Source organism: Eschrichtius robustus, chromosome 6 (genome assembly GCF_028021215.1).
Source record: "Eschrichtius robustus isolate mEscRob2 chromosome 6, mEscRob2.pri, whole genome shotgun sequence".
NCBI lineage: Eukaryota > Metazoa > Chordata > Mammalia > Artiodactyla > Eschrichtiidae > Eschrichtius > Eschrichtius robustus.
Genome location: NC_090829.1, coordinates 3,816,537 through 3,834,656, shown reverse-complemented (window position 1 = coordinate 3,834,656; position 18,120 = coordinate 3,816,537). Strand labels below are relative to the sequence as shown.

Below are 18,120 nucleotides of genomic sequence, written 5' to 3'. Positions count from 1 at the left end.
CTTGATTCACGCGTTCTGAGACAGCCTTTTCCCTCCTCTGGTCCGGCACTTAAATTAGGTTTGGGTTGGTTTTTTTTTTTTTGTTCTTCCATAAAAGAAGGGAAAAATGAGAAATTAAAAATTTCCCACTTCGTCTATTCTTTAATCTTATTTTCCAGTCATGTATGTGGGCTCTTAGCCGCACTATGTGCCCCTGAGCGAAACTCCTCACCTTGGGCTTGGAGCAGTTGCCGCCTCTTCTCTTAATCAGAACTTTTTTGCCTTTTGGCTTTTTCTGTAAAACTTATCCTGAATAGATAGGCATATCCTTCAGCAGTTAGTTCTCTGAGAGTGTATCTCGTATAAAATTGGAAATCACTAGCTGACATTTTTGTTAGGACCCTTTTCTGTTTGGGGAGAATGCCCTTTGGTATCAAATGATCAGAATCATTTTAGGAGGCGACTGGTACTAACATGAGGTAGCGTATACGTGCACTACACGTGTTAATTCACGGACCAGAGTGGTGCTGGCCAGTGGCCCCTGGTGCAAGTCCTGTGCATCTGCTTACCAGTCCCAGTACTGGATGTGTGAGACTTGGGCAGCCGTGAAATGTCACATGGGGACGCTACACCTGCGCGTCTCTAGCAGCTGCTGCAGTACCTGACTCGATGAAAGCTTTTTCTCTATTGCTCAACCAGCAGGTGTGTGTAGCTAGCAGGACACAGATTTGGCTATGACATTCCGCAGCAAGAAAGAAACCAGACCCTCCCCTCCAAGTCCAGCCTTGTATTTTTGAGATACAGGGCATAGCCTCTCTCATTCAGTCTCTCAGCCTTTGCAAATGTAAACAGCCTTCTTCCCCTTCTGTCCTGGCCAGCTGGGGCCGAGCAAGAAGCCAGTGACTCTCCAAATGCAGTACATAGCTGTGCTCACAGCCTGACCGTGTGATTTCCTGGTGGTTCTGAGCTGCAGTGGAGAGGGAGGGAACAAAGAGGCTGCAGAGGCCCCGGCTTCACAGAGCACTGAGCAGGGGTGGTATTGTATCCTCAGGCAGGGGTTGACCTGCCTCTCAGTGCAAGTCAGTTCGGTGATGGCCGGCCCTCCTGGTGCCGTGTGAGCTGGAATGGAGTGGATCTGAGCTCCGGCGCCGTGTCTGGGACCAAACGAACTTCTCAGCTGCGGAAGTAGGTGTCATGTTCTATACCTGCTTTTTAGCTTTTGTCTTCTCCTGAAGAATTGCGTTTATTTCTTTTTTCTCTTTGCAATTTAGGAGCATAACATTTGGACTGTTATTCAATTGAACTGATGCTTGTTTCCCAAAACCATCTTTGGTTTTCATTAAGTGAGGGATTCTCATCATTTTTGGAGTTGTCACATCATCAGCAGAATCCCCTCTCTCCACACTAAGTAGGTACTGTGTGGTGTGTATGTATTTTCAGTTAATTCATTTCTACAAATAAAGGGAACCAATTTTTGCTTTAAGAAATTTTAATAACACCTCTTAGCAGATCACAGGATTTTCTTGTTCCTGTTTAATTCCAGCCTCCATCCAAATGCGAAAGAGAAATGAAATAATAAGGTAGGAGAGGCAGACTAGTAAATGTGATTAAATGAAATTGGTGGTGAGTCTGAAGACAGATAATTTTATCAGAAGCTCCATGGGTGTAGTGGAAAGAATATCAGTGTCGGAAAGCCTGGATTGCATTGGCCAGAACTGTGACTTTCTAGCTTTAGGGCTTTGTACAGGCACATCACTTAACCTCCTGAATCTGTTTCCCCATCTTTAAAATGGGGATAATGCTACCTCTCCTGATACAGAAGGTTTGGGTAAAGATCGAAAAAGTCAACGTTTATGAAAGAATTGTGGAAATGATATGTTTCTCTGCAAATGTTGGGTATTTTTCTGCTTTTGATTTATGTTGGTTCTTGGAATGGAATTTTAAAAGTGCATATATTAGGTTAGAACAAACTGGTACCTAATAAATTCTGGAGAATTGAATTCAAACATTGTTTTGTTTATTATACTTGGATACATTTCTGCCTACTTTATTGAGGAGTACTTTGCATACAGTTAAATCCACCCACTTCAGAGTCTTTCATGTTTTGACTCTTTAGATAAACTGAGTACTTAGATAGATATTTAGGTAAATTGAACAGATCATCTTAGCTAACAGTTGGTGTGTGGTCATGTGTATGCCGAGTGGTCTGTCAGATCCCCCTGCCTTGATTTGAAAAGTATTTGCTTCCTGCTGTTGGTGTGTATGTGAGCTTCTTTGGTTTACACTGTTGGAGGGTTTGTCATCTCTCCCTGAACTAGTCTCTCGGCTCCTGGTTTAGGAGCATGGCGCAGAGGAGAGGTTAGGAAATAGCCCCTGAGTTGAAGAGAGGAGGGAAGAGGGCAGGCTGACGGTGCCCATCGGTTTCCAGGTTAAAGGTCAGGGAAGCCTTTATCGTAGGGTTATAAGTTGGAGGCAGGAGCGCTCACAGTCATTTCCTGTGAAAGGACTATTTTACATCTTCACCCAAAGGTGCAGGAAGTCAGTGGGTCCCTGTGAAAAATGTCCTTGGGCTCTGAAGAGCGGGAGTGAACTTGTCTGAAGCCTCCTCGCCCCGACTCTGTTCTAAACCACAGGCTTTGAACATTGGGCCTCAGTAGCCCAGACGGAGGACCCCCATCCCCTAAACCCTTAAAGGGCTCGCGTTCTCCTCGGAAACCCTGTTTACCCCAGGGCGACCACAGTTACTTGCCTTCTCTGTTACTTTCCCTGTACTAGGTGGGTTAGATTCCATTTCTTCTACCCTTTGTAGAACGGTAATACACTGTAATCATGAAGGTTAAAGATGATCATTTTTAAAAATCCCAGTAATTTAGATCTGTCTAAAGGAGAAAATAAATCCCCTGTCTCTCATCCTGCAGGTGTAATCACTATTAACAGTTTGGTTGTATGGTATGTCTTATAAAAATGAGATTGCTTTACATACTGTTACGGAACCTGCTTTTTCAGTTATGTACATTATGGATTTCTTTAAACCCTGTTCAGGATGCATACTTCATCTCATTTAAGAGCTGTAGAGTGTGCCATTATATATGCTTGTACCACGATTTATTTAGCCTATCTCCTAGTGATGATTCAGCTCGTTCCAAATTTTTTTTTTTTTATCATACGTAAGGTTCTTATAAATATCCTAATACTATAACCACGTGCACATGTCCAGTTATTTCCTTAGGTTAAGTTCTGAGAAGCAGAATCTGTGTCAAAGGGTATACTGGATTTATATTTGAATACCTTATACCTAATCACAGTCTAAAAGAACTACTAATTTACTGTCCCACAAACAATGGAAGAGAGTGCCTGTTTCCTCAGACAATTAACACAGAAGATTTTCAGTGTTTTAAATTTTTGCCAGTCCTTATAGGTAAAATGTGTCTCATGTTTAATTTGCATTTCTTTGAGTCTAAGCAAGATTGACAATTTGTTTATTGGCCATATGGGTTTCTTTTGAAATGCCTGTGTACTTTCATCCATTGCTGTTAGTACGTTCAACGTTTTTCCAAAGTCAGGATATTAACCCTCGATCACGTACTGCAGATATCTACCCCCAGTCTTTGATAAACTGTTGATGACATCTTTCTCTTAAGGGCCTTCGGTTTTTGTGTAGTCACATATGTTCATCTTTCCCTGTGTGTGTGTAACTTCATTGGTGTCTCAGCCTTGGTTCCCGCAGAAGGAGACTCTTGAGATGAGAATTCGAACACGAGCAGTTTTTGTAGTGTAAGGGACAAAGGTAGAGGTGGGGAGTGGGACGGAAGGAAAGACCGCCCGTGAAGGACGGACGCCTCCTTAGCCAGCTCCCACCGTGCGAGGTGCCGAAGGGGACCCTGGAGAACTGTCCCGGCCAGCACTCAGCCGATGGCGGAGGCTGCTCTTGAGAAGTGTTCAGTAGTTTATTCCTGCCTGATGAGAACATCGCAAACTCTAAACCCTGTGAAACAGCTACCAGCATGTGTCGTAACCTCGGAGGCGTCTGCAGGCTTCCTGACGGCCGTCGGGCCGGGCTGCGGAGGCTCTGGGCCTGAGGGCTGGGACACCGAGCCTTCCCAGGCCTCCCGCGCTTGCTGCGGTTTGTCCACAGCGGCCCCAGTGTTCAGGTGCCCGCTAGTTTAGGGTTTCCTAGGTGCACAGAGAGAGTGTCAGACAGCTGCGGCGGAGGGGGGTCTCAGCACCAAAAGGAAGGACCCAGCTTGGGGAGTCTCGCTGTGCCCCTTTGCTGTCACTCTGACCGGCCCTATTCAGAGGGAGGGGAATTGGACTCCGCCGCCGGGAGCAGTGTGTGTCAGAGGATGGGTGGATTGTGTTGTACAAGCGCCACGGGTTGTTACTTAGCTGCACTTCCTGCCTGCTGGCCCCGACCGAGCAGCTTCTAGGCACCGAGACGCAGACGGGCAGCTGCGAGTGGACCGGAGCCGGAACGGCGAGGCAGGAGGCCGTGCGTGAGACGCTGGCGGCCTCTGTGCGGGGCGTCAGGTTGAGAGGTCCCCAGCCCCACATAGCAGACGCCTCGCTCAACGTTGCTTTCTAGTTCCTGTTTAAAGCTCTTAGGGTGTTTTCTGTTTTGTGTTGTTTTGTTTTTTAAATATCTGATGGGAGTAAGAGTCAAACACTTATTTTAGTGGTTAGCCAATTGTGCTAATGTTATCTTAAAATAATCTACCCAGCAGTTCTCAGACTTTTTAAAAAGTTTCAGGACCCCATTACATTCTTAAAAATTATTACGAACAACAACAAAGCTCTTGTTTATGTGGTTAATAATTATGGATTTTTACTGCATTCAAAATTATAGCTGAAACATTAAAAATATTAATAGTCCATTTAAAAATCATAAAAGACAGGTTCACATGTAACTCTATTTTCCAAATCTAAAAAAACCTAGAAGAGTGACACTGTTTTACATATTTGCAAATTGCTTTAATGTCTGACTTGAGAAAACAGCTGGATTACTCTTACCTGCTTCTGCATTCAGACTGTCCCCATATCACCCCTCGTGTAGTCTCAGGAAAACTTCAGGGTGCAAACGGGAGAGATGGAGAGGAAGAAGAGGCCAATCGTGTGTTAGAATTAGGAAAGTAGTCGTGCCCTGTGGGCCTGTTGAAGGGGTCTCGGGGGAAACTGCCGATCTGGTCTTTTGCCTGATGATGTCAACGCCAGCTTGAGCTGAAGGCGTTTTTATCCTCCAAACCCACCTGGGTTCCGTGCTGAGGGAAGAGGCAGGGGCTGGACCTAGGATGGGGAGCACCCGCTTGGGGTGTTTTACTCAAAGTCCCGGAAAGAGGGTGCAGGTTGAGGGTGAAGACCCAGCGGCAGGATTGCTGGAAGTAGGAGACCGCGGGGGAGGCTGCCGCAGACTGATGGCCAGTGCAGGAGTGTGGTCTGGGACCCCCTCATACGTTGATTAGCCACGTAACGTCCGAAGTGGAACACTTTCAAGGACAGTAAAAATTTAAAGTTATTATTAAATGAAAGCTTCATCAGACAATAAAATAATTATAGAATTCGCACCACGTAATAAGCGACCCAAAAAGTCCCCTGCAGCAGGATATTCAGGCAAGTGTGTCTGTGGTGGATGGTGCGCCTTGTCTCGTGAGCACGTGCACTTCCGTCACTGCCCACGTTTCCCACTGCGCGGCCGTCCCCTGCTTGCCCACCTGCAGTCGGGGGTGGCCAGCACCGCAGAGTGCAGCCTGCACAGAAGGTGAGTGTGAGTGGATGGGAGACCTTGATGTGTTCTAGGATCTTTTCTTGGACTCGAGTAGGACCTGGTTAAGTTCTCTGTTGAGCATTTTGGTGTCCTTTAGATAGCTTTGCCTTGTGGCACTATTGCTTTTGAGGGTCGGCACTGAAGTGTGGAGGGTACAGCTGTTAACAAGTGTGCCTATCCCCCCAAAAGTCTCAACGAGAAGCGCTCTTTCCCCAGCTGCCTCTCATTTACCCACGATACAGTTGCCACCCCCGCAGGTGAGCTGATTGTGCTTAGTAGACCCTGTGGACTGATGACTGTAAGAGCCAGGCTAATAACCGATTTCTGTTTCCAGTTGCCCCCTGAACAACGCAGTGGTTGGGGGGCCCGAGTATAACGTTTGACTCCCCCTGAAACTCAACTACTAATAGCCTGCTGGTGACCGGAAGCCTTACCAGTAACATCAACATCGATCAACACATATTTTGTATGTTGTATGCGTATCTACATTTATTTTATGCCTTCGTGACATACCTAATTTTTCCTTAATTTTTTTCGACATTTCTAGGCCGTGCAGTTCGGCTGCGAGTTTTTTCAAATTGTCGCAAATCCCCCCAGATTTTTTTAATACATTGACTGAAAAAAATACACACATAAGTGGACCCTCACAGTTAAAGCTCGTGTTGTTCAAGGGTCAGCGGTGCTCACTTCGCAGTTTTACATCAATATATGCTGATGTAAGCACTGCACCTGAAAACTCAGGACTCAGCCACGGGACTCTCAGGCTTCTTCCAGTGGCGATACAGGAGTAACAGCCTTAGAACTTGACCTGCTCTGACCATTTCTCTGACTTCTCTGGGGAAAAAAACAAATTAGAATGGTTCTAAGTCAGGCTTGTGTGGCTCCTGCAGAAAAGAGCTATTGGCCGATCCACCTTAATCCTGAATAGCCGCCTGTTTAACATTGTGTAGGAACATGGCTTTGGAGACACGGGGCGTGCTGATCTTTTAATTCTCTGCAGTCTTTCCTGTGTGTCGTTCTCCCCCCTCCCCAGTCTGATGTTTTAGTCCCTTGACTTGGTTTGCGCTAGTTTGTCATTTCACTTGCTCGCTACCTACCCCGCACTCTATACCCTATAGTTCAGAAGTTAAAGCACGATTCTTGCCTCGGTTAACTAAAAACTCTCATTACTCAGGCGTCCCTCGTTGGCAGTAAGGAACCCCTGAGGGCCGTGGTTTTTTAGGTCTGCAATTCTTTCACTATCCCTAAGGGAGGCTCTTTCAAATTATCTTGAAACTAGTTTTAACTAGCTTTCTTTTAAAAATTGTGTCTTTATGTGCATCTGATCTTTTTTTCAGTATTGGAATGTGAATTTCCAGAAGGACTTGTTGCTTTTTTCTAAAGCAGTTGTGTAAGATAAAGCTATAATTGAATGGCTAGCTGGGCAGGATTGAGCTTTCGTGGTGCTTTGTTATTTCACCTAATTTGGAAACGTTGTCATATAATCCTAAACAGTGGTGCATATTTTGACCAGCTAATTAAACACTGTTAATCACTATCAGGCCTACAAACCTGTAGTATGTGTGGGAAATTACTACTCTCTAGAGACTGACAATCTGATGTAAGAGAGATTGTGCACCCACATAGCTGTAGCAGTCTGTGTAAATAATCCACAGACAAATCTGGTTCTCTTCTGAGAACACGACTTTGGGGGGCTTTGTGGGAAGGCTTCCTGGTGGACATGGGTCGTGTTGTTCTCGATCCTGAGTTTGAGTTCGTTTCCCTCCCATATGTAGGAAAATGTACCCCCTATTTGGACCCACTCTGTTCCGGAGTAACCGCCTAGACACGCAGGATACCACTGATGTGAGTTCTTACGTGGGCACCAGCTTTTCTGGGGAGTGCTTGAGGTTGGTTGGCCCTTGGCCTGAAAGTTCTTTATGAGGGGCAGTAGCCAGAACGGTGTGTGCAAAGCAGCCCTGCCTCGTGCTTGTGTGAGGAGGCCTCTCAGGGCTGCCAGGAAGGATGCCCAGGGCAGCGGCCCAGCAGCGCCCCAGCGTTTCATAGCCCTGACCAGGCCGCGTCACCAGCCTGCTGGTCACTAGCGAGATTTGCTGATCTTTCACGTTCCTTCTGCCACTCACTTCTAGGTTACGCGGTTACTGTTTTACGAGGGGATGCCCAGGACAACACAGCTTTTGGTTTTGTGTTTATAAAACTCCTCTGGGCGTGTTAAGCAGACCTCACGGAGAAGGCGGCTTTCATTCCCTAGAGCGTCTGTCTGTTGGGAGGTAGTTGTGGGAGATGAGGAGTCCCTCTGGTAAACTGACAAAATAGATTCATGCTATTTTACCATATTCTTCTTGAATTTCTTAGGAAAAGGAGAGTAAATTAAGAATGGATTTTGAGTAGTGTGCTTTGTTGTAGGGAGCGTAGATTTGATTGTGGATCTCTTCCTATAAGCATTTTCTAAGTTCTGTGTATGGTATTGATTTTACAGTCTTAACAGAGCAAGGCATCACCAGGGTTAATACTTGTTTCTTACTGCAGAGAATTACAGAGAAGGAGAGAGCTAGATAATACAAATAAATGGTCACCTAAGTCTAGAAGATTGGGAAAGTAGAGTTGGTATTCATTGCCACTTAGTTTCTCCATAGCTGGCTTCTCAAGCTTTATTGCGCTTAGGCAGCATCTGGAGACTTTGTTAAAATGCAAATTCTGATGCCTTAGGTCTGGGGCGGAGTCTGAGAGTCTGCATTTCTAACAAACACCCAGGGGATGCTGGTGTTGCTTTGTTCAGGGACCACATTTTGAGTAGCAAGGGTCTATAGAACACTAGAACACGTGCAAATCTAACTTCTTTTGGTTTGGTTTGGTTGGGTTTTGGCCGAGCAGCGCCTGCCTTTCTTTGCCTTTCGGGATCTCAGTTCCCCCGACCAGGGATGGAACCCGGGCCACGGCAGTGAAAACGCCGAATCCTAACCACCAGGGAAGTCCCGCAAATCTAACTTACAGTGATGACAGCCGTGTATGTTGAATGTTTTTTCTGTACCAGGCGCTGAGCAGTGGGACAGAGACCAGAGGGTGGGCACTGGAGTCTGACAGTAGGGATTCAAGCTGGAGCTCTTCTCTCCTGTCTGATTGAGGGCACGTCTTCCCTAAGGCGGGATTCTCAGCCTTGGCGCTGTTGACATTTTGGCCGAGAGAATCCTGTATTGCGGGGGCTCTCCGGGGCATCGTAGGATGTTGAGCGGCATCTAGCGTCTACCCACAAGGCGCCAGTAGCGCCCCCCGCGCCCCGTCCTAGTTGTGACATCCAGACCTGCCCCGGAGGCAGCCTCACCCCCAGTGGAGAACCACTGCTCTAAGGCTGCTGCCGAAATGGGGGCATGTGGGGGATTTTGTGACGTGAGTGATGCACTTTACATAAGCAACTAGTTTTGCCTTATCATGTCGCTCCTACAAGGAAGAGGAGGAAAGACGCATGGACTAGCCAGTCCGCAGCCTCTGCCGCATCCCGTTTCCTGGGGACGATCGTTTACTCCAAGCGCCAGTTCTTTATTCTTATGAAACGTCGCTCATTGTACTGCGGGATAATAGCAGGGATTACTTGGGATTTTTAGGTGGGAAGAACCGAGCTGCTAACCAGCTGATTCTGAGCCTCTCCCCTTTCTCGGGGTACGCCGGCACGCGTTCACACGCGTTCACGGCCTGCTGCTGCCGTCCAGACGCTCGCCTGCGGCGCGTTTCTTATCTTTCTGTCTCCTGACCTCTCATCCCTCCCTCACTTTTTTTTCTGGGGTGTGAGACTAGATAACTGAGTCGTCTTTCAGGATTACGCCTAAAAGAACGTCTGAGTCAGGGTTTTCCGTGTTTGTAAGCAAGGGTCATCGCTCCCAATGACAATTTAAAAATTGATCAGGTAGAAATGCCATTTCGTAAAATCGATTATAATTTTTGCCTTGCTTCCGGGATATTCTTTATAAGAGATCGGTGATACCTTTTGGAAACTGAAGTGCGACTTTGGTTTCTAACTGTTGACATGGAAGGAAAGTCTTTTAATAAACTAATATTGAGGATGGGAATGGGGGAGGACCGAGAAAAGCATGATTTTAAGACAAGACAAAATGAAGCTTTTAAACGTTGGCTTATGCGGTTTTCTTGGAGAAGTTAGTCCAGAGGGCACGTTAGATGCCAGTAGTTAGACTGCTCTAATGAGAGTTTTTAAGAGTTGGTTTTATTAATTTTCTTTGGATGATACCTTAAATGACTTGTATTAATTACTTTTTATACTGTTCAGATTCTATTTAGGACCATATGTGCTAAGCGTTAGTTACACCCGTCGGCAGCTCTGTGCTTCGTGTAGCTCCCCAGAGAGTATGTGGGAGACAGGAGAGCTGCAGCGTGTAGCGGCCCTTCCCAGCGCTCATGCGGGGAGGCCCTGGGAGGCGAGAGGCCTGGAGCACGGTGAGTGCCTGCCAGCCGGCGGGCTTCATACGACCCCCGCTCCCACTGTTGGTGGGTCCATAGGGTGTCAGAAACCACTACAGAAATAAGAAAATACTGTGTCAAGAGTAGAAGTTACTATCATTTTTCTTAAAATGTTTACTGCAGCTGTGTTTATTTTGACCAGAAGGGAAAAAACAGAATTAAGGGCACAGTGCTTTCTTTTTGCCTTGTATAAGAGTTCTGTGTGTTACACTTTTTTTTTTCTTGGCCGTTCCGCGACCAGGGATTGAACCCCAACCCTCCTCGGCAGTGAAAGCGCGGGGTCCTAACCACTGGACCGCCGGGGAATTCTTTTGAAAAGTGTTTGTGTTGCAGATAAACGTTACGTCCCGGTTTAACAGAATCTGGAAGGCGAAGGCATGGGCTCGTTTTCCCTTCTCAGTCTCAGCTGCCTGAGGAGATTCTAATCACAGTTGGGTTTCACTGTCTCCAAACAGGGATGTGTATTTTTTGTTGTTGTTCCCATCTTTCCTTAATGCCTTAAATTCAGTCCCCCCATCTCCCAATTCAGAAGTTTCCATCCCTTCTAATCACTTAGACTGATTAGAATACTTCAACCGGTATTTAAAATTGGAGTTACGTTTCTTATTGTGAAACCAGAAGTATTTTCTGTTACGGGGAGGGGGACGGAAGGCAGGTGGAGGCGTATGCTGACCTGAGGGAGCCCAGTTGGTCACTTTATGGAGAAAGGAGTGGGGTGCTTGGACACACTTCCCCCGGAACAGCCTCACGTAGATTCTCCTTGACAGTGGCCTTCTGAGAGCCGGAGACTTCTGCCCTCACCCCCTCCCGTGCCCCCCACCCCTTGCCATGGGTCTGTCTACCCACCTTCTGGACAAGTCGAGCCTAACTTTTCCAGTGAGAATTGGAAGGAAGAAAAAAAAGCAAAAGTTTTTCAGGCCCCGCATCATAATTTTTGTTTTATTCTGTGATTAAGAAAATGCATAAGACAAAAAGCTACGTGAATTCATCCAATAACAGCCTTAGAATGAATAGCTGAAGTTTTTATTCAGGCAGCGTTGCTTGGTCTTTCCAGTGGGTTCTCAGACCCCTCACAGTAACTCCCAAGCCTCCTGGTTGAGGACCCACAGGTTAGGGATCTGTGCTGTTGAGTCTTTTCCAAACCTTTAGCATTTCAACTACATTTGATATTATTTCACTCATTATTTTTCTTACTGTGACCCACCTTCATTCTCCACTTTTTTGAAGCTTATGTTGTGTACTTGATTCTTGAACTCTTCTTTCTCCAAACTTGTTTCTGAACTTTCAGGAAGGTTCACACCGAACTGAAAGCTGATTATAAACAAGTAGCGACCTTGATCTGGATTTCTAGCTGTATCACAGGTGACAAGCGTGGAATGTTAAAGCTTGCGTTCTCAACTGGTTGTCCTACTCCCAGTAGCCTGTACAAGGGGGTCCCAAATGCAGACCACCTGCTCAAAGGTCCCCAGAGGAGCTTTTTTTTTTTTTTTTTTTTTTTTTAAGAAAATCTTCTTTACTTCTTTCAAGTGAGCTTTTTAAATATGTAGATTCTCGGGTCTAAGCTCAGGAGGCCTGGGCTTAAAGGTCAGGAATCTGTAATTTTTAAAGTTCCATAGATTATTTTGATGATGAAGTTTCTGTACAGTCATAAAATCTGCTTGTAGTGGCATGCTGTTAGACCTTTGTTCTTCTTTTATCTATTTTCTGTGCTAAGGGGCCAGCAGAACTGGGCCTATGCGAACATGTCCCCGCCGGGGTTGGACTGACTTTACTGTTATTTTTTTCTGGGTCTCTTAGCATCACCAGGCTGACTGAGTTTAAAGAGTACGGCTGCCGATGCGCTGGTGTTTGGATGGCCCAGCTTCTGCCCTTGGCCTTGGCTCCTCATCTGTAGGAAGAGGGGTTTACAGTACATGATAGCCTCTTGCCTTTAAGTCTTAGATACCGTGAGTCCTTACCCAGTTGGATAAGAGAGAATAGTTTGTCTTTTTATCCGCAGCCCCTGTGTCAGTGTCATCTTCATCTGCTTAGTCCACTTGTCAGTTAACTCCAGTCTGGTAATCAGGTTTCATAGCTGCATCAGCCATGGTTTGTACACTTTCTGTTCAAGTACATGTACTGGATGCAAACATATAAGCGGGTCAGCAAACTTCAGATGCCCAAGGACCAGTTCTAATCTCAGGCTGTGAAGCAGCAGCAACCAGAGTTGTATCCTTTCACTTGGAGGGGTTACTGCATGTTTTTAGAGGGAGAGGGCGGGTTAAGAGCACTCCCTACCTCACACCTTGTGAGAACTGTAATCAGATGCCATGCAGAATCGGAAGTCGTCTTTTTTTTTTTTTTTTTTTTAAACTCGAAGATTGGTGTCTGCATATATACGTGTGACTTAATATTAGAGACAGTGTTAATTAAACGAGCTCTCTTCCCATATCTGTCCAGCGTAAAACAGGTTTTTAATAGTTGTTGGGAATACCCATCACAAGGAGATATTCAGGGACCACAGTATTTGAGCCAGTGGGAATAATCAGATAATTGGAAACGGGGGTGACGGCTGCCATTTAACGGGAGATGACTGTGGGCCTGTCGCTCTGCAGAGATAGTCATGCCCTCCCCCCACCCCCCCACCCCCACCCCACAGTGTCAGTATTTTAGTTCTCAGAACATTGCCGTGAGGTGGGTGCTGTAAGCTGAGTAAGTCGCTCGAGGTCACACAGCCAGTAAGTGCTCCGTGAGCGTCTGAACGCTTTCTACCTCTTGAACAGTTTGGGCCCTCACCCTCCCCGTTGGCCCCTATCCTTTGTCCGCGTCTTCTCCCTCCTTTTCTGCCACACCGTGTTTCCCCCCAGCTTGTTTCCTTCTGGTTCTCTTTTACAAGCTCATGACCTCACCTGTGTTGCTGTCGTTTCTCCCTCTCCAAATTTCAGGTTGAAAGAGAAAAATCTCTGGTGGGTTTGGGGAAAGTATAGGGCCATAGGTAGGTTTTCTCTTTTCCTTTTTTTTTTTTTTTTTTTTTTCCCTCTCCCTTCCTCTTCATCTCCTCTTCCTCTTAGAAGGACTTGAACCCCCCACCTCTAACCAGTTGGTAGCGGGCATGTTGAAGACAAGCAGTTCTTGTCTTGTGCGTTAGGGAACCTTGGCATTTAGCATCTGCGTCGGGCGTGGGCCGCCCGTGAGTGTCGGGGGGGAGTGAATCCAGTTCACACCATACGTTTGTTGAAAAGAGCTTTGCCTGCTCTGTAGAAGTTATTCTGTGTATCCACTGGGATCTACAAGCCTGTCCAAGCGAAGACCTTTTGTGGTTCGGCCAGCACACACTGCTGTCCTCGAAGCGGCTGTTGATAGTTAGGCTTGAGCGTCTCAAGTGAAGCCGTGGCAGCGGAGCCGTCCGCGCCCTTACCCGTCACCCGTTACCCCGCGCCGCGGGCAGGTCTGTCTGCATCGGCACCGAGACCGTCGCCCAGACTTGCGGTCTGCTCTCTCGGTAGCGGAGCCTTACGCTTACTTGTGTGGGCAGATGTGTTAGCTAGCCCTCGGAGGTCTTGCTTGTGTTTTTGTTTGTTCATGTGCTCGAGTGCAGAGCACGCTGTGAGCCGACACAGCGCCGCGGAGCAGGGCGCTACGGGGTCACTCCGCGTGAGGAGCGGCGACCTCACAGGTGCGGGTGGCTTAACGTGTAGAGAGAGGACCTGATTGCGGAATCCGATGTGTGCAGCAGTGAAAACTGAATGACTGGTAACCGCGTACTTCGTCCTCCTCCGCCTCCCCCACCCAGCATGGTTTCTGCTGTAAAGAGAACTGCAATCCGTTGGACTCCTTTCAGGGTAAGATTATGGAGAAACAAGAACAAGGAGGGAGAGCCCCAGTCACAGGGTCAGAAATGAAGCTTTGCTGCTTAAGATGGTCCTCGAAGATGATGTAGCCGTGAGCAAAACTTTGTCACTAATTTAATGAGCTCTGGTGTGCTGAGAGGTGTTTCTCTTTTTGTAAAGTATTGTTTACATTTTCTTATGATGTGTCAAGGAGAGGGTTTGAGAAGTGAGGAGTTTCTTGCTTCTTCATAGCTAAGCAGGCGTAGACTGGTTTCAGCGTCCTTTTTTACCGTGTACTTGACCTAAGGCTTGTCGGAGGCCTGCATCAGAGGCCTGTCTGCAAGATACCTGCGTTTTGTGGAGAGAATCCACACACTAAACAAAAAGGAAGGAGAGGCGACCTTTCCCCCTCGTGGGGACACACTGTAAAAATGGGGATGCCCCGCCCTCTACTCACCGTCTGGTGTATTATTTCACAGTGCTGGTCCCAAAGGCGATAACATCTATGAATGGAGATCAACCATCCTCGGGCCTCCAGGGTCCGTGTATGAGGGTGGCGTATTCTTCCTTGACATCACTTTCACACCGGAATATCCCTTCAAGCCTCCAAAGGTAAGAAAGTCCCCCTGATTTACGCTAAAGTTTACATACTCCCGTGGAAGATTATTCTTCAGGCTTTTAAAATTGAGATTTTAATCGCAAAAAATAGATTTCTCTTATATCTTGACAAATCTCTAAGTACACTTGAACATACACAAAACACTTCTTTGGGTTGACTTTGCCTCTTTTGGCAAAGACCATTTCTAAGAGTAAGTGCTTTGTTTTGATGGGGCTTAAAACCCTGCTAATATTTATGGGAACATAGTCAGCAGCCTATAAATAATCCCCTATTTCCCACTCAACAGAAAAAGTTTCTGAGCAGATAAAAATGGTGTCAGAATCGCCACGCACTAAAACAATTACAGAATCTCCTACCAAACCAAGCCTTGGATTCCGCTCCTTGTCATCTTTTGGTCTTGTTCAGATCCTGACCCCAAGCTTGGGCTTTCTCGTCTAGGATGGGCAGGGGTTGCTCAGTCACCGTCTCCTGTAACACTCAGCTGTGATTCCCATTCGCCCAGTCGGAAGGAAAACCTCTTCTTGGGGATGGGGTGGACTGCTAGGGGAAAAGGTACATACAACTGCAGCCCAAGAGGTGACCGCAAGTCTGTCACTTTAAAAAAAAAAAAAAAAAAAAAAAAGTGGTAAAGTTGTAGGTTTTTTTTCACTTTGGAGTGATTCAGTGTATTTCACAAATAAAAAGTAGGAGACCAGACAACATAACCCAGGTTCGTGGGGCTGGTGTTGACTCGTCTGCTGCTGGTGGTCCTTACCCACTTCTGGCTCCTCACCTGTGGAGATTCTGTTTAAAGTGAATTCTGTGATTTAGGTAGGCACGACTATCTGCAAGATCTGATATAAAGGTCAGAAAAAGCAGAAACAAACCTCATCTTCAAATATATTTTTCAGCCTTTTAGGTGTGTGATCATTGTTTGCTAAGCACTTTGTCTTTATGTACCCACTGTGTTGTTTGAATGAGATTCTGAAGGCTTGCTTTGAGGTCATGTAGTAGTACTGCCAGCTAACACAAGAGGTCAGCAAACAACTAGCTGTTCAAACTTGGAAACGTTTGGAAAATACTTAATACATTAAAACTGCTAAAAAAAGATGAATTCAAGAACGATACAGGGAACTATATCCGATCTCCTGGGATAAACCATAATGGAAAAGACTATTAAGAAAAGAACGTATACATGTATAACTGAGGCACTTTGCTGTGCAGAGATTAGCACAACATTGTAAATCAACTATACTTCAATTTAAAAAAAAAAAATATCGAGGTTACCTTGCTCTTTGTTGATGCGTATTACTCTTTCAATGAAATTGAAAATCCCTGAGATTGTATCAGTGAGCACTTTCTAATCTCAATTTCGTGAAATAGTCTCTTACCCTATCTCTTATCAGCCTTAGTTAAACTGTTTTAAAAACAGTTCACTTTTTAAGAAAACCAAATGTCTGTTTCTTTAAAAGTTTTAATTAGGACCATTTTATTGAAAAGGCAATGTAGTAAAAAAGTTTCATTGTTTGCTGTTCAGATTTCGTTTAACACTGTCTTGTTTTTTAGGTTACATTTCGGACAAGAATCTATCACTGTAATATTAACAGTCAAGGAGTTATTTGCTTGGACATATTGAAAGATAACTGGAGTCCAGCACTAACCATTTCTAAAGTCCTTCTTTCTATCTGCTCACTTCTTACAGACTGTAATCCTGGTAAGGTTAATAACTCTCTTTACCTTGTTTTATTCCTCCTCACCTGGAAGGTGGTTATTTTCCACTTAAACTGAGATTTTCTGAAGATAAAGTTCAGATTTTATTTTTGTACGGGCTTCCAAGGGACAAAAACTCATTGCTTGTCAAAGAAAGTTCTCGTCGAGAGTTCAATCAACTAGGTGAAAAATGCAGCAACTTCAGCATTACTTGACGTGTTCTAGCAACAAGGTGTCATAAACGGAGGACTTGAAAAAGATTGCCTTAGGTGTCTACATCTTCCTTCTCTTCCCTGTTTTTCCCCTTTTGCGTGTTCCCCATACAGAAACAGCACGCACACTTGTGAATGTTGAGTCACCCGCCCTCTGCCTGCGGGTCTGCTCAGCACCTGCCCACAACTGCTTACTGACGTGGCGTTGTTTCCCAGCTGCACGCTTAGTGATACCAGACTGTGGTCTCGTCTGGGCCTTAATTTCCTCTTAATTAAAAACTTCTTTTCTAGATAAAGAAACCAGAAATTCAATGACTAAAGGTTTTATTGAGGTTTCAGAGACACGCTGTACTTAATCGGAAGTACAGGTTTTGACCTGGCAACTTCGGGTCTCGCGGGTCAACAGTGTAGAGAGGTAAACAGCGTTCGCTTGCAGTAGCAGAAGGTCCTGTGAACACAGCTGGGTGTTCACGGCAGTCTAGGGCCTCGCGCGTTCCGTACCCTGACAACGCGGGAGCAAGACCCTTCCGGTGGGGGGTGGTTGTTGGGGGAAGAGATGGAATGAACTAAGGAGGCGGGGCCAGACAGACTGTTCTGTCTGGATCAGGACCCCCCTGCATCCATGCTGTTTTTTAAAGTGCGGGAGGAAAAGTATCCCAAATGGTGGAGTGGTTTGATCACAGCTACTCTGTCCATTTTCCTCGCAAGCTGTCACTAGCTTATCTGCTGAAACTTAAAAACGTTCTTTTCCCTTCTTCGAAGTAACGTACATTCTTTTCTTCCAGCCGACCCCTTGGTGGGAAGTATTGCCACTCAGTATATGACCAACAGAGCAGAACATGACAGAATGGCCAGACAGTGGACCAAGAGATACGCTACATAAATTGGGTTGTCACAATTCTCTATACATTCTTTGTCTGTCACAGAGAGAGCTGCTTATGATTTTGAAGGGGTGGGGGAGGGTGGGCGTTGGTGAAGAGTAGGGTATTTCTATAACAGATATTATTCAGTCTTACTTCCTAAGATTTTGTTGTAACTTAAGGTATCTTGCTACAGTAGACAGAATTGGTAATAGCAACTTGTAAAACTGTCATTAGCTCTGCAGTATGAGCTGAAATGCAGTACAGAGAAGAATAGACGTTTGGGTTCCGTTGCTTGTAGTCTGTAAATCTGAAACAGCTGAATTTGTACAGGTTACACACATGGCCATTTATGTAAAGTCCTTCCAAGACTACACGGTTTTTTGTTTTAAAAAATTGGAATTTGTTTTCCCTTCTTGGAGGGGAACAGTGACATTGAACAGCTTCTAGAGACTGTCATCTCATATATATAAAATGGACAGGCACGTGGCTATAAGACACCATCTAGGAAATATGAGTAGTTATGTATTTTATTTTATATGCCAGTCTACTTTATTGTGAAAAGATAGAGGTTTGAATCAGGACTTGTGAAAACCTGTAGTAAAATACCTTAAGCTGTTAACTGTAAGGTGTGGAATAGGAGTTGCTCAGTGTGGATTGGTTCTATGTTGTGGACTACCTAAGTCTGCATTTGTTACTGTGCTAATAAACAATATTAAAACCA

At 45.6% G+C, this 18,120-nt stretch overlaps 1 protein-coding gene across 2 annotated transcripts in view; it reads left to right on the top strand.

Annotated features, from left to right (window-relative positions):
• The window catches only part of UBE2E1 (ubiquitin conjugating enzyme E2 E1), a 75,589-nt gene extending 57,469 nt beyond the window's left edge, over positions 1-18,120 (top strand). For both annotated transcript variants that reach the window (XM_068545851.1, XM_068545850.1), the window contains 3 exons: positions 14,496-14,628; positions 16,181-16,328; positions 17,322-18,120. In XM_068545851.1, the coding sequence (XP_068401952.1) occupies positions 14,496-14,628; positions 16,181-16,328; positions 17,322-17,419 (379 nt within the window). In that variant the 3' untranslated portion in view covers positions 17,420-18,120. The remainder of the gene's footprint in view (positions 1-14,495; positions 14,629-16,180; positions 16,329-17,321) is intronic.